General features: G+C 36.9%; 1 protein-coding gene across 4 annotated transcripts in view; it reads right to left on the minus strand.

Moving 5' to 3' along the window:
- Positions 1-17,089, minus strand: part of ADAMTS3 (ADAM metallopeptidase with thrombospondin type 1 motif 3) — a 266,272-nt gene that overhangs the window by 147,173 nt on the left and 102,010 nt on the right. For all 4 annotated transcript variants that reach the window (XM_058547247.1, XM_058547245.1, XM_058547244.1 and 1 more), the window contains one exon: positions 228-384. In XM_058547247.1, coding sequence (XP_058403230.1) covers positions 228-384 — 157 coding nt within the window. The remainder of the gene's footprint in view (positions 1-227; positions 385-17,089) is intronic.

Raw genomic sequence — 17,089 nt, forward strand, 5'->3', positions numbered from 1 at the left:
GGGATGCAATAATGCACTGGAATAAAATAATACCTATAACATACATTCCTTTATGTGTTTAAAAAAAGGCAAGCCATATTTCATGATTTATAAATATAAACTTCTTTTGCTACCTCCACATTATACAAAGAGCACATGACAATCACATTTTCTTAATTTACAGGAGAGTTGTTTTCATCATATCCTAAAATTATGGTTAATCATTAAGTCTTGTCAAAGATGCCTACCTCTGTAGTGGAAGTCTTTGGACATGTCTATGGGAGACCGTTCTATTGCTGATCTCTTGTAGACAACATGAATCCTTCCTTTTTCTTCCTCCATCTGCTTACCTCTTTCCAAAGGTTCAATGAAATACTCATCATTATCACTTTTTATCATTCCAGCCTAGAGAAAGCATAAAATGTGTTAATTTTAAAAAGAAATATCTATCACCTTTAGCTCACAAGTACCTTTTTAAATAGCAAGAATATAATTTGTGAAAATAATGCCTTTTCTTTCCACTTTTAGCTACAAATTTAAAATGGTTATTATTTTTTTTGAGTTTTTTAAATTTTATAGAGGTCACATTAGTCTATAACATTGCATAAATTTCAAGTGTACATCATTATATTTCGGTTTTTGTATAGACTGCATCATGTTCACCACCAAAAGTCTGGTTTCCATCCATCACCACACATATGTTCCTTTTTACCCCTTGTCCCTCCCCCGATGCCCTTTCCCTCTGGTAACCACCAATCTGTTCTCCGTATCTAAGCTATTATTAAATATCATTAATTCATATCAGGTAGAAATTCACACACAGTAGTAATAAAAAAATTCATATAATGTAGAATAAGGACTTTACATAGGGTAAGAATTAGAAAATCATACAATGTATACATTTCATCAGACTGCAAAAGAAGTGCATTTATATATTCTACTGGGTATTTTATCTCTAAAAGAAATCTTATGGGGCACATAAACTCAAGAAACATTTCTAATTTCCCACAATAAGCCACTGTGGAGCTGCTGTCCGTGCATGTTTAGTATTTTTTTTTTCAACTCACATCTTCCTTCCATACCACTATGGTATGAGAAGAAGGAGTTCTATAGAGCACTAGGTATATTTAGTTCTTTCTGTCTTTAAATAGCCTCAGTAAGCTTCAGTGGAAATCTTGCATTTCTCATATTTATTAATTTGAAGAACTAACTCATATTTTTCCTTTCTTAATCTAACTTCATGGCTTTATTTTTTCCTCCCCAAGCTTCACCCTTTCACACTGAAAAGGTTATCCTTACATTAAATTCCTTCCACCTCTCTATTTAGAATCTTTTTCTGACTCTGTATCATCTTTTGTTTATTCAGAAAACACTAGGACTATATTCAGCACTATAACTGAAGAGAAATTATAGTTTTGTCTGAAATTTGTTCCTTGTTAAGTATCAAGTCGACATTACAGCCAAATAGTTACAGCTCATATTTCTACTTTAAAGGTCATACGTTCATATGTAGTATTAATTTAAATTAAGTACATTTACTTGAAACCAATGTTGAAGAAATAATGTGTTAGTGTGGGAATTGTAATTATTTTGAAAATATATATCAGATCTAGAGGTAAGTCATATTTTTCTTCTGAGGCCCTCTATTTATTCTATATATTCAAATATGAGGTCACTGGCTCTCACAGAACATAGGCTGGGATGGGGGTATTCTTATTCCTTTTAACTGTTAGTCTAGTGGCTGTACCACTCTGTGTTGAGAAATACAGAAATGAAAGGTAGGTACATCTTACCAATAGCATTTGTTTTCAGCAAACATGCCTCTGACTATAGCTTTTTTATTGCATTCAAATCTGTCCCCTCCTTTCTATTCTGACTTCCCTCACCAGGTACGCTCTATCCCCTCCTTCCCCTGTGTAACCCTCACAGAGAAGTCTTTGACGTTATGGTGTCTCCACTTGCCAGTTCTACACCAACCTTGATGCTGTGCACATACAAACAACCCTTGAACCTATGTGACCATGTCTTATAAGAAAACATCACCAGAGCTTTTTCACCATTTTAGTCCTTACTCTCTTGAACAAATCTCTAGATTTCACTAAAAAGAACATTCGGTTGGTGGGCATTTAATAGTAATGCTGATATTCCAAACACAACTCCAATATTTGGAGTTATTTTCTCATCTGGTCAATTACTTTTTCCCTACTCCTGTACTGTGAAATGCAGTGTTTTTCACAAGTGGCTTGGTTAGATCTCTACTCTTCAGAGTTTTTCCTACTGTCAATGCATTCATCTCCTCTACAAATACAATTTCCAACATTTTTCTCATGCCTTTCAATTGGCATTTTAGTCTCTTTAACATTGGCATGATCTTCTTACGTCTCTTCTTACCAGTAGTTTCAATATCACTGCTTTTTCCCTTCTCAGGCAGGGATGGGTTAATAATGTTCATAAAGCATATCTAAACTAAGCAGAAACCCAGGAAACATATAACAAGTTAATAATAGTACCATGTCCAAGGCTGAAATGTCCGGTCTCATCACTAATGCCATCTGTTGGTGGCAGGCAGCGTTAACTGCTTTTATCTTGGAAACAGGTCCGTTGATATATATTTAAGTTCATAAGTTGAAGTTTCTCAGTATGAGGGCTTCCATATTCATCATTATTCCAGTCTTTTTTTTGCCCAAATCCATTTAGTCACCGTGTTCTGTAAAGTCTCTTACATTCTTCTCCCAACCTTCTATTTCCACTCCCATTTCCTTAGTTACAGAATTCATCATTGCTCATTTGAATTACAGAAACTGCCTCCTATCTTGAGAGTTTCCATAGATCATAATGACTCTCCCAGATGAGTGCTTAACTCTGGATGGAAATAGTGGTCACTGAAGCAGTCAGCAACTCTGAGCAATGGGCAATAGCTATTGGGGATACTTAAAAGTGATGGGGAAGGCAGTGAGGATTAGTCCACATGCCTTTAAAGACATTTCTACATAACTTCCATTGCAAATATTCAAATCCCAGGCCCCATGATGTTACTTTCCCCACTAGGCCATAGACAAAACAAAATTTAACACAACTAAAGTTCTCCCTAGAAGGCAATGAAAATTTAAGCCTGGTTGAGGCAATACCAATGACAAGGCAAGAGCTGGGTCACATGATTTCCAATAACTTCATGGACAGGAAATCTGAGAGCCTATCCCTTTATTCATTAATTTAAGCAAAGTTTAATAAAAAAAAAGTACCTTATATAAAGCACTGTACGAGACACAACAGTAAATAAAAAATTCTCAAAGACACAGTTTGTTTGCCCTCTAGTTGAGGGAAATCTAGTCAAACAAATAAAATATATGCCTAAAGGTATTCAGTGAGGTATGCTATGGAAAGTCCAGAAAGTGAGTGACTTGGCAGTTGAGAGTCAAATCAAGTGAGATTTTTTTCCCCACAATCTCACTACACACAGCAAACTGTCAGTAGGAGCTGCTGATTCTACATCCAAAATTATCTCAAATCTCTCTCGACTGAAATCTCTCTAGTTCCCATCACAAAGGGGACTTCACTTTGGCCACTGCTATTGTTCATACTTTCTCACATTGTCACATAGCACAGCAGCCAAAATTGTTCTTTCAAGCCATCAAATTAAATTAGACAAAGTAGAAGGTGGTAACAAATGGACTGAACATGTAATGGCTCAAAACAAGAGGCGCTTCTTTCCTGCTCACATAAAAGCTTAGGATAGTTCTAGGTCAGCTGGGAAGCGGTTCTGTTTCACCCAGCCATGCAGGTGTCCAGGCTGCTGCTGGCTCTGTCATTTCAATATGGGCTCTCAAGTTTGCCCAGTCGGAAGGGGAATCAGCATGAGGAAGCCCACAGGGGAGGTTTTTATGAGCTAGTTCCAGTGGTGATGTTCGCCACTACCACTTACTTCCATGGGTAGGATACAGTCACGGCTCACAGACAACTGCAAAGAGAGCCAGGAAATGGAATCTGGCTGTGTGCCCAGGGAGAAAAGACAAATGGATTTGGATGAACAGATGGCAGTCTCAACCTCAAATAAGATCGTGTCACTCCTTTGCTTAGAACACTTCAGTTGCTTCCCATTGCGCTTAAAACCATACTCCTCCCCAAGGCCTTCAAGGCCTGCGTGATTTGGCCCTGCCTGTTAGCCTCACATGGTGCCACGCACTGTCTTCAACACACCCCAGCCTCAGGAGCCTTTGTTCAGTTTGGTTTTCCTTTGATACTCCCAAGTTCTTTGTAGCCTCAGCCTTTGAAACACTGTTGGTTCTGCCTAGAAGGCCCTTCTCCCACCACGTCACACTTCCCTCAGCTAGCTTTTTTATTTCTCCAGGTCTCAGCTTAAATGTTACTTCCTCAGAAACGATTTTCTAACTCCCTCACCCCCACATAGATTAGGTGTCCCTATGTAAACTAGGGCCCATCTTAGCCAATCATTCTGACTCAGAGCAACGTGTTCTTTTCTTTCAGGGCCTTTAACACAAATTCCAGGTTGTTTTACCTGAATGTTAAATTTATTATTCTCTGTCTCCCCACGGCACTGTCAGCTCCTGAGGCAGACTTGTCTCTTAAGTCGCCCTGGCTCCTTAAGCACCAGCACAATTGCTGGCACAAAATATGCCTTCAATACATTTTTGATAAAAACTACATAAATGAGGGGTATCAGCAAGGGGAATAAGAATTTTTAAAGGCTTGTGGTGGTCTTGAAAAGGTGGGAGGATTGCCAGGCTGGTGGTGTGACAGAAGGCATTAGAAGTGAGAAAGTTCAGGCCTGAGCAAAGGTTCTGAAGTACAAAAGCCCAAGACATGCTTGAGGGCGGTGAGCAACCCGTTCATTCAGAGAAGAGTCTGTGCAGGGCAGTTCTGGGAAGCAAGGCTACGGAGGACTTGCATTACCTAGAGTCTGAATTTTAATGTGCAGAATTGTGGAGAACAACAATAAAAAATGTTGATTAGACAGACTAGAACAATGGGATGTTTTAAGATTTATCTGATGATTAAGTGCCAGATGGAAGAAAGACTAGAAAACTAAGAAGCAAAAAGCTAAAATAAAAGTCGAAGTGGCAATGGTAAGAGAAAAGGGGAAAGAGAAAGAAAAAGTAAAAAAGGAATGAATTCAAGAGTGATTACAGGAAAAAGTAAATATTTAGTGCCTTTTAAAAGTAAGCTCCTCTGCTCAAAACCTTCCAAGGGCTCCTGGTCACTCAGATTAATAACCAAAGTTCTTACGAGGGCCACCTCAGCCTTCCCTGCTCTCAGCACCACCCCCTTCACTGCCCCACCACCTCTCAGGCCTCATTTCCTTAACCTCGCCCTTGCTGGCTCCACTCCAACCACAATGGGCTCCTTGCTGATCTTTGAAAACCTTAGGCGTGTGCCTTCCTTAAGGCCTTTGCACTGGCTCTTTCCTTTACTTGGAATCCTCTTCCCTCAGGATGCCACATGCCTCTTTCACCTCCTTTAGTTCTTGCCTAATTGTTTTTCCTCAGAAAGCATACCCTGATGACCCATCCAGCACCCCCAAGCCCTCTTACCCTGCTCCATCTTTTCCTATGCACTTATGCTCTCTAACATGCTAGATAATTTAACCACTTATCATGCTCATTGTTCGTTGTTATTCTCCTACCACTACCCTGTTGGTCAGGAATTATTTTTAGTCTGTTTTATACACATTTTTTTGTACACATTTTTATACACATTGTTTTATGTATCCCAAGAGCCTAAAATAGTGCCTGACACAAACTAGACCCTAAATAAATATTTGTTGAATGAAAAAGTGGGAAGAAAGGAAAAAGGAAGAGAGGAAGGTGCAGTCCAAGGTCACTCTAAGTTTTGAAGTTGAGTGACTAGGAAATTAATACTTTCATTCACAGAAACAGAAAAGCTAAAAGGGAAAGCTGATTGGAAAGGCAGGGAGAAGACTGGTTTAGTTTTAAGCATGTTCACTTGAGGTAGTGGTGAAAATGCCTAACAGGCAGTGGAGAAATGCAGAGTTGTTATTCAGAAAAATTACCGTAGCCACAAATATATTGGAATTGGGAGGCATTTTCTCAGAGGTGATAGCTGAAGCTGTTGGAAAAAAATGAACAAGAAAAGTTCATAAAGAGATGTGAAGGAAAGCCAATAGACAATCTTGGGAAATGCTCACTGAACCTTAGGATATTACTATACAAGAAATTCCTAAAATCTGAACTCTGGACCATGGCCTACAAGGCCCTACATGGCCTGGCATTGTCTACTGTTCTGTTGTCTCCTAACTCTTTACACCTTGCTCTTTCTTCTCTAGCCACATGGGCCCTACTCCCACTGGCACTACCCCCACCTACATAAATTAGCTTCCTCTTCACTCTCTATCCTGACCTTTGTTTCTTAGATGATTGTCTGTCACCCTTTTGGAACACAAGCTTCATATGAGCATGAACTTTGTCACATTCACTGCTATATCCCAGGGACCAGAACAGTGCCTGGCACAGTGTAGGCACCTAATATTGGAGGGAGGGAGAGAGAAGAAATGGACAAGTGAAAATAAAACATTTTAGAAGGAAACTGAAAAGGAACGGCAAGAGATATGGGAGGAAAACAGAGTAGTGTCACGGGCATCCAAGTAGGAGAGAGTTTTGTCAAAGTAAAAGTAACTACAGTGAAGAAGACACAAAGAATGAAGACTGTGAGAAGGAAATTAGACTAACAAAAGCGTCTAATTAGAGTAGTAGGGGCTTAAGAGATATTACATGAGTGATGGAAAGCATAGGTGGCAAAACCACATGTATTTTAGATCCTAGACTATTCGGAGCCAGTATAGGTAGATTCTTCTGCCGCTCTTCCCACCACATTATATTGATTTCTCTCCCTTAGTACCTACAAAAAGGGAATGATATTTAAAAATACCTGTGTTTTTAGACAAGACTGCCTCATGTATACCTAATAGGGAAAAAAAAATCATCAGCACTAATAATTAAGTATTGAAGGCACTAATAATTAACTATTGAAGGCTCTTTTATCCACTAAGATATTCATTTAGGTAGTCATGCATTCAACGAATATTTTTGGAAACTCAAAGACCAAACATTGTCAAACCCTCATATTAAATAACTCACACTACTGCTCTCAGTTTTATTTCACAGGATACAATGGAGTCACTTAAATGAATAAAACTCAGTATGTATAAAATAAAAATGTCTCAGATCATGGCCTTCTAAGTACTAGTATTATTTATAAAGCTGCCAGAAATTACAACTTCTAAATTGTGTTAGAAATGTTTAGAAATTTCACACATAAGATTACACATGGGCCTAAGGGATTCTATTTAAACAGATGCAATCATTTTTAATCCATCTTTAATGTTACTTAATTGATGTATGATATCGAGATAATATTTTATAAATTTCTCTTTATGACACAAAGCCCTCCACATTTACTATTCTATAATCCATGCAACAATACAGGAAATACTTATTGTATATCTCGAGCTATTTTACAAAATTTAATGCAGATTAGTTTTTAAATATTTATTATGTTTAGTATAGCATTAAACACATTATATTAAAAATACTTTATTACGTTTTAACTAAGTCTTCACATAGGCCCTTTGACAGCATTTTGGAGGGGATATTTATAAAACAATGATCTATGCTAAAAATCCAGCTGCATAATTCCCCTCTCATCTGGTCAACTCTTCCAGCTACATCACTCAACTCAAACACTGCCAAGAACCCAGAATTAAGCCAAATAGCCTCTGAGCATGGAAACAGCCATTACAAAGGCCACACTCCTTACTCACTAGGAGGGGTCCTCACAGCCACATTGGACACCCAATTCTAATAAACCAGGTTAGATGGCTTCCTCATCCTCACCAGAGTGTAAATGACAAAGGAGAGTAAGGGGTGTGGGTTACAGGGAGTTTCAGATGAGATAATGTCTATGAACGCCCTTTGTAAACTATAAAGCCTTACAACAAATATAAAACTTTAGTCTGCATATGTCAATAATAAGAAATGTCAATCACTAAGAAAAAACTAAATTGTGTTTAACTTGGTTTAAAACGAAAATCAATGAAATTTTTACACTTTTTGATTTTACAAAATCAATGAAAATTTTACACTTTTACCAGTGTAAAAGACATTTTAAAAGAGTTCCAAGAAGAATTATTATGTTTTCTTGAAAATTCTGTGCCAGATATTCTAAAAAGCATATGCTATGGAAACATTCCATTTTTAATGGTGTCACCTAAATGTTGTTTTAATGCAGTGAGTCTCAAATCTATTAAGGAAGGAGAGTAGAGCCAGGTACCTTTTTTTGGAACTCCAGGAAATATGTGCCAAATATGTAATACATAATCGCAGCTGAAGCTAGCTAAATATCCATTATTTTGTGCTAAATTGGTTACAATCTTATATTAGGTCATAACATAGAAAAGCAGTAATAAGTTTTAAATGTCTAGTTTAAGTTTTAACTAAACTAGTTTAATTAAACTTAGTTTATGTTTTAAATGTCTAGAAAAGACACTGATTTTTTATATTAATGTTGTGTGTGTGTGAGAGAGAATAAGTTTAAAAATAATATTCAAGAATGACTATCACTATACCTTAGTGGTATAACAACTCCATCTTAGCTTACTAGGGTTCCATGAAAACACATTTTGAGAATCACCATTTCACTGTGTTGCTTCCTCCAACATTTATTCTATCAATGTACCAAGCGAACAAATTGCCTGCTTCCTATTTTATCACTAGAATAGACAGATGTTATTATATGAAGATGATTTCCAAATCTTTCCTGAATTCAGGGGGTATTTCAGTGATATCTCCAAAATTTCTACAGAGGAGGCATGGGTGAAGGCAAAATAGCTAAGAAGGGCCAGAATTTAGAGTGAAGAGAACTGATTCAAAGTTGTATTTGTTAACCAAAGACACTACTTCGTTTAAATTAAAGTTTAATTATTTAGGATTTAATTATATTAGGATTTAATTATTTAATTAATTATTTAATTATTTGGATAGAGTTTATGAAGATTAAGAAGTAGCTAAAACATCCCCCAAGCCATGCCATTGATTTCCATAAAGTCTTCCCTTATTCCAAAGCCAGAAGTAATTTTTACCTTTTTTGGATTCCTAGAGTTTAACTATATTTCTATGATACTTATCACTGTCGATCTTTTTTTAATAATTATTTATGTTAACTGTGCTAGTGCCTGGAAATTAAGAAATGTTGAATAAGAAGTCAATTGAACCAAAATATAAATCTGATTAAATTCCAGCTGGATGACTTCTGAATCTCAACAGCATCTAACATAATCTCCTGCAAATTGATAACACTAAATGCATATTTGCAGAATCTCCTCCATGAAGGGGGTTGAATGGGCCCTCCAGTCAGGCAGGTATTCTGGTTGGAGTCTTAAATTTAAAAAAAAAAAAGATTTTGCCATCTTGACTCACAATTCAATTAATTGCTAAAGCAAACGGATCTAACCTTAATCAGCGACATCGGACGTCACCATTTCAGCTCCTTAATTGGAGAGCATAACCTCCAACCCTCGGCTGCCTGATTCTGATCAAAATCTAGATTGTAAGAAATAAAATTCTAGGAAGATTTCCGAAGGCTAAAGGATTTTCTATACATCCAATCTAATTCCTATTATTGTCTCTAATCTTCACTGCCTCCACTAAGCCAGGCCACTGTTACTTGAGCCCCTAATAGGACTGTTTCATTCAACTACATCAAGTCTTAAAATATTAGCCTATGATGAAGGCGATTACACAAAAAGAGCCCTAGGAAGCCCATTATTGTAATAACAATATATTTGTAGCTGAGGACCTCTCTCAATATTATACACTCTTTGTTATATGAGAATCCAGAAAAAAAATCTCTCAGATTTTGTTTCTCCTGCAAAACTGGTTCACTTTTATTTTATAAACACTGTGTACTATATAATTGATCGATATCTATAAGAAAACTCAGAGTCAAATTTGTATTCTACCTTTAAGACAATCTTGTGTCATGAATCCTTGGATACTGACCCTTTCTTGGACATTAGTTTTCCTCCTCTTATTTTCCCTTCTTGCTGATTTATTGTATATTCAATATCTTATCATATGAATGCTATAAACTGCTATCTATTCTTTACCATATTGAAGGAGGTAGGTACTTGAATGAAAGTGCAAGCTGCATATACTTCAAGCTAAAACTAAGACAACATTATGGTTTATTTAATTTGAAATAAGAAAGCAGATTGTTCTAGAAATGTGTAAATCATAGGATTAAATATATTAACAATGTTCAGCATTATCCAATATATCCAATATCCAATGTTCAGCAATATCCGATACAAAAATGAGTATTCCTGAAAAAGCTAAGGATGAATAAACGATCATTTTTTATCATTTTAGTAAAATGTGACAGTTCATAACTCTAAATCTTGCTTTTCTCTAATTTCTTAATGATTTACAATGTACAACAGTCACACAAATATAAAATATTTAAAATGCATTTATTTTTAATGTGGGTATTGATTCTATGTCTCTGGGAATTCCATCTATATTACTAAATGTACAAACCCAAGATATAACCTCAATAATTGTGGCAGAAGGCATATATGAACCAAGGCAGCATGTTTTCTGTTATTTATTTCCTCTCATTGCTTATAAAACATAAAGCAAATCGAATAAACAACAATATTAAGAAAAAACAGAGTCAAAGCAGCCAATAAGAGAAGAACAAAAGAGGGGAAAAAAGAATTTTGAAAAAATAAATAAAAGAAGATAAGAAAAGTTAGTCCAACCAAACTTTATGCCCAAACTTCAGAAGGTCAACGAATGAGAGAAGGAGCACAAGTGAGAGGCGCTGAGACAGAACGTGAACTTCCGAGGCGTCCTCGCGCCCTTCACTCTACAGTAAAAATCCACTTGAGGCTTTTCTCCATCTTCTACTATAATAGGTGCCTAGTATAGATGTGCCTCAACAGTCATGATAAATTTATTGCTAAATATGTATAAAGGTAAAATATCCAAAAATGTTAAGGCACAGAAAATATAGCTGATTTTTTTCTTTCATGGAAGGAAGTAGAAAACCGAAATGAAAAATGGAAATTATGCAACACTCTTAGGTACCTTTTGCCATTTAAAAGTCAGTTTATTAATTGAACAACCTAAAAAGAAATTATGTGTAGTGTGGCTTACCCATAGCTACTGTGCTTGTACAGGTACAGAGGGAAAGATGGGGACACAAGAAGTAAAGAAGAGGAAGACGGTATGAAGGGGATTGAATTTGGAGATGAGTAGAGGGAAAGGTTTGACCTACCCTCATTTTCAGGAAGTCTTAAAAATCTCTAGTAAAATGATTTTCATAAGTATTTGACATTTATGGAGTTTATGACATATAAAATATTTTATTTCCATTTAAAGAAAACTTTGGTTCTTTTTCATAAAGAAATAAATCATCTAAACAAACACATGGATAAAGAGAACGGAGGGGAAGGGGGTCGGGGGGTGGGCAAAACGGGTAAAGGGGCACATATATATGGTGATGGACAAAAATTAGACTATTGGCGGAGGAAGATGGGCACAGATGTTAGCCGAGGGCCAGTCTTCCTCAGCAAAAAGAGGAGGATTGGCATGAAAGTTAGCTCAGGACTGATCTTCTTCACCAAAAAAAAAAAAAATTAGACTACTGGCAGTGAGCATGATGCAGTCTATACAGAAACTGATAAATAATAATGTACACCTGAAATTTCACAATGTTATAATCCATTATGTCCTCAATAAAATTTTAAAAAAAAGAAAGAAATCATCCCCTAGTATATCTGTTTTGATTTTTCATGTTGAGTTTTTCATGTTAAAGCATTTTATCTAGTAAATTTCCTGAGTCATGATAAGGTTTATAAGGACATAAAAGAAAATTCTAAGAAAAACCTTAAATTAGATGATTTAAGCTCTGAGAGGATCAAAGATTACAAATATTCATTTTATTAACATGGTCAATTCAGCACACCAATAGATCCCTTCTGATTAAATGCTCGAATTTCCTTTATGATCTTGCCATCAACATACCTAACTGCCAGGCTTAAAGATAAGATGAACCTACCTCGTTGCAGCATAAAGGAGGAACCTAGCATGGTTGACACAAGATTTGAGTTTTGGTCATAGCTTTGCTACTAACTAGTACGACTTTTGAAAAGTCATTTAAGTTCTTTGGGGCTCAGTTTCATAATCTGAACAATTACAAGAGTTTTGCTAGATAATCTTTAAAATGACTTACAATTAAATTATCTTCCAGTTTGAGAGCTTCCAGGAAAGACGTAAATTTGAAAAACTGTTGCCGCCAATACCCTAAGACCCACTTATTCCCATGATAAATAACTTGAAATGTGATCATAAGACTAATATAAAGTAGGTCGCAAATTTTAGTGTGCCAAAGAAATTAGATCCCAACCTCAGAATATTTTCCATGTTCCAACTCCAGAGAGTCTGATTTAAAAGGACTGGGATGGAGATCAGAAATCAGCATTTTAACAAGCATTTCAGATACTGCAAATAGTAGTAGTCTGGAAATTACAGTTTGAGAAAAATTGCTTAAAATAACGTGCAAATCAAAATGAATTTTTGGATATTCAAGAAGATGACTATTTAAAGGTAACATGAGTAAATGGAATCCATGAATTAAACTTGATGTAATAATTAAAATACATAATAGTCATCTACTAAAAATATAATAAAATATGTATACATTTCTCAGGTTTTTAAGAGTTTGTAGAATGAGTCAGAGTGTCTTAACAGCTATAAGAAATAACTTAAAAATCATATTCTTTCATTCAGTAGAATAAGATATCTACTAACAGCTGTCATGGAGAGAATAAACTTTGTAAGTTCCAACAATTAAAAAATAGTTTAAGAGGAATGTCAAATTCAAAAGAACCTAACTTTTGATCTTAGAAATTATTCAAAATAGCATTATAATACATACCAAAGTACATGATCATTCCAAACCTCTTGAGTCAAAGAGATTAATGATTAATAATTATTAAAGCTAGGATTGTACATTACCCTACATTTTGAGGATACTACTGAAGATACATTAACTGTTGCTAACAAGATAAGCTTTTTATCAAATAAGGTAGGTTCACCTTATCTTTAAGCCTGGCAGTTAGCTATGTTAATGGCAAGATCATAAAGGAAATTTGAGAATTTAATCAGAAGAGATCTATTGGTTTGCTGAATTGACCATGTTAATAAATGAATCTTTGCAAAAAAGATCACAATTAACATGAACAGAGTTAAAATTAGCAATGATACGTATAGATAGGTATATGAATGATAGGTATAGTGTAGTGTATAGAAATTCTGCTTGTAAATAGGAATTCAATCCAGATCAGTCCAACTATTCCTTCAGCACTTGCTATTTTTCTGTCATTATCAATGACTCCTAGGCCAGTGTGTCTCAAAATTTAAAGTGTAAATAAATCACCTAGAGATCTCGTCACTGCAGATTCTGATTCAGCGGTCTGAGATTCGATACTTCTAATAAACTCCCAGGTGGTGTCGATGCTTCTGATCCCTAGACAACATTTTGAGCAACAAGGCCTCCGGACATCTCAACCTCATTGAGTTAAACCGAGGAAGTCTCATGAGTTAGGTCAACGTGGCTGATTTTATTTTCCAGAGATGGCCCACACGCAATCTCCCATCCTACCCCTGTTTTTCTCAGTATGACCTTGCCACACCTCCATCAACAGGTACAGTTTAATTTCCCTCCCCTTGAATCCCGGCCAGCTTTTTGTTGTTGTTGTTGTTGTTGAAGAGTCTCCCTGAGCTAACATCTGTGCCAATCTTTCTCTATTTTGCATGTGGGTCGCCACCACAGCATGGCCACCAATGACTGGTGTAGGTCCAGACCCAGGAACCAAACCCGGGCCACTGAAGTGGAGCACACCAAACCTAACCACTAGGCCACGGGGCCAACCTCCGTTTTTTTTTTTTTTCATTGAGGTCACATTGGTTTATAACATTGTGTAAATTTCAGGTGTACATTATTATATTTCAGCTTCTGTATAGGCTGCATGATGTTCACCACCAAAAGTCTAGTTTCCATCTGTCACCATACACATGTGCCCCTTTACCCTTTTTGCCCTGACCCCATCCCCTTCCCCTCTGGTAACCACTAATCTGTTCTTCTTATCTATGTGTTTGTTTGTTTTATGCTAAGTGAAATAAGTCAGACAGAGAAAGACAAATACCAAATACAGTATGATTTCACTCATACGTGGAAGATAAACAGGCCAGCTTTTGTGACTCACTTGTGGTCAAATGAATGTGGTGAAGGTGTCACAGCATGATTTCTGAGCCTCATTGGGAAGACGCCTTGCAGCTTCTGGCTCAGTCTCATGCAACACTCTCTCTCCAGATGCTTCCTCTCAGATCCAGTTGCCACACCGCGAGAAGCCCAAGCCATATGAAGAGGCTATGTGTAGGCACTCTGGTCACAGTGCAAGCCTTTGAAGCACTCAGCTCAGTCACCAGACATGTAAATGAAGAAGCTAGCTCCATACAGTCCCAACACTCAGCCATTCAAATCACTCCCAGTCTTTTGAGCATTCCCAGATGAGGACTCAGACACTCTGGAGCAAAGACAAATCATCCACACTTCCCCTCTCTGATTTCCTGACACACAAAATCCATTAACGTAATAAAATAGCTGTTGTTTTACACTGTAAGTTTGGGTGGTTTGTTACACAACAACGGAAAACTAAAAGGATAGAGTTAGAGTTAAGGTAGACAAAGAATACCTAGTGAAAAAAAACTAATACTTGATTGTTACATATTATTTTTAATTGTTTAGACGAAGTTGTGTAGGTAAGAGAGGGAAGATCTGGTGATAGAGACAAAGCTTCCAAAACTGTTACAAGAACTCCAAGGAAAAGTGTGGCTGGAATAGAAGGTAAATGAGATGAGATGAGATAAGAGATTATAACAGAAAGTAAATGGGGACACAATAGCAAAGGAACTTTGAAGGCATCAGCAACAAATAAACAGTAATCAATTAGATGGAAATCTGAGAACATATAAAGGAATTCAAAAACGGAATATGGACTGTTAAGATTTTAGGATGGTTCCTGGTTCCATCAGTGAAACCTCTTTCATTAGATTAACCAGAATACTCATAAAACAAACACAAATCAAACTAGAGAGAGCAAAGGAAAAGCTATAAAGAGAGAAACGGAAGTGATACAAATACACAGAACACCCAGTGGTGTGTTGGCATAAATAAGAATAGGAAGAAAGAATTATGGCACAGTGGCTAAAATGGCTCATGGAATCCTGTGATACCTCCTCTGAACAAAATTTTTTGAGTCCCTACTATGGGTCATTCACTGTTCCAGGAAGTGGGGATATAGTGAGGAATATGAGGAAGTCACTAGCCCTTAAAGCTTAAAATACTAGTGAGGACAATAAACAAGTACAGGATGTACTTTCATATAATGATAAAATAAGTATTATGAAGAAAATAAAGCAGAGTAAACGGATAGAGAAATTTGAGGGAGGAGAAATGGGAGAGATCTATAAGACTGTAGACACTGAACATAACCAAGAAAGAGCCTATGAAAAGCAAGTAGTAATGAGAGAAAAAGGTAGGAGTAACTATAGATAAAGTTACCAACAGATGAGAAGAAAGCCCAAGATAGCTTCCTACCCACAATCCACCAGGTGTTCTGGTCAGAAAGCTGGGAGTCATTCTTGATCTTTATGTAGCAGAGGCTGCTGGTACTCACCAGTACCTGTGTTTTCCTCTTCTTTCTAAGCACGCAGGAGAATTGCATTTCCCAGCCTTCTCTGCAATTAGGTATGCCTAGATACTAGCTAATAGAATGTGGGTGGAAATGATATATGCCATTTCTTAGACTAGCCATAAAATATTCCCCCAGCATCCTCCATGTCAGAAGATGGGAGAAGAGAAAGGTTAGGTATTTGTCTGTATTTTCTCTTCCTGCTACACCAGAGATTTGACAGTAGTGGTGTCTGTTCCCCTGAGGTACCCTCTTCCATGGCCCTTGCTTTAATATTATGTCCCTGTCTTGCTCCTCGAGGTCTTGGGACGATAACAATCCAGCTCTGGATAGGCTCTGGGTGCCTCACCATCCCATGTTGGTTCCCTTACCCCTGTCCTCACCTCTTTAAAGAGTCTCTTCATGAAACTGAAGCTGGGTACCTGAGGGTTACCTCATGAATAAATATTCAATAAGAATACGGTTACACTTTGACCTTGGTCCCAACACAGACAGACAAAAAGGAGTTAATCCATGCATCATTATAAGCTTATTAATTTGTTGTTTTCTTGTTTAACCTGAGGGTCGACTCAAGGGTCAGAAGGATTTATCAGCTTGTTTTGCAAAAGAAAAAGAATGCCTTTAAGGAAGTTACAATCACCAGATAACCAGCCCCCAGCTGCTGCTGATGCCCAGAAGTCTCATTGCCCAAGGGCTTATCTAGAGAGAAAGCTGTGGTTTCCCCTTTGTTTCTCCGAAACTCGTCCTTCCAAGACCCTTAGCTCTATAAAGACCCCCTGGTTTCTTCTTTCTTTAAGGCAGAGTTGAGTGAACCTATCCTCCTGCCTTCTCGTTTTGGTCAATTCAAATAAACTTTTCTCTACCTCCAAGCACAGGTGTCTCAGTGATTGGCTTGCTGAGCATCGGACACACAAACTTGAGATTAAGAGGTTCAGTATCAAAAATCTTCTCAGTCAAACCTTTTAAAGAATGTCACTACTCCCTACCAGGACCCTGACAGACATATTACTCTACCTCATTAAAGAGTATAATACCTAGGTATTAAGGAGAACTAGTAAAAATGATAGAACTTTAGAACTGAAAGTGATCTTGGCAATCGCCTTGAGCCTCTCCATCTTATTTTATACTGATGGTACCAACAACCAATAATGGAATAATCATTATATTTAGCTCACACCAAAAGAAAATATATGACAAACTCTTCATATATTTCAGAATATTTATTTATGATATTTTCATAAAAAAGGTAACCAGATCCAATTCTTAAAATTAACACTCAGAAACTAGTTCTACATTAGAACAGCATCCACTTCAGCTGGA

This window comes from Diceros bicornis, chromosome 8 (genome assembly GCF_020826845.1).
Source record: "Diceros bicornis minor isolate mBicDic1 chromosome 8, mDicBic1.mat.cur, whole genome shotgun sequence".
Classification (NCBI taxonomy): domain Eukaryota; kingdom Metazoa; phylum Chordata; class Mammalia; order Perissodactyla; family Rhinocerotidae; genus Diceros; species Diceros bicornis.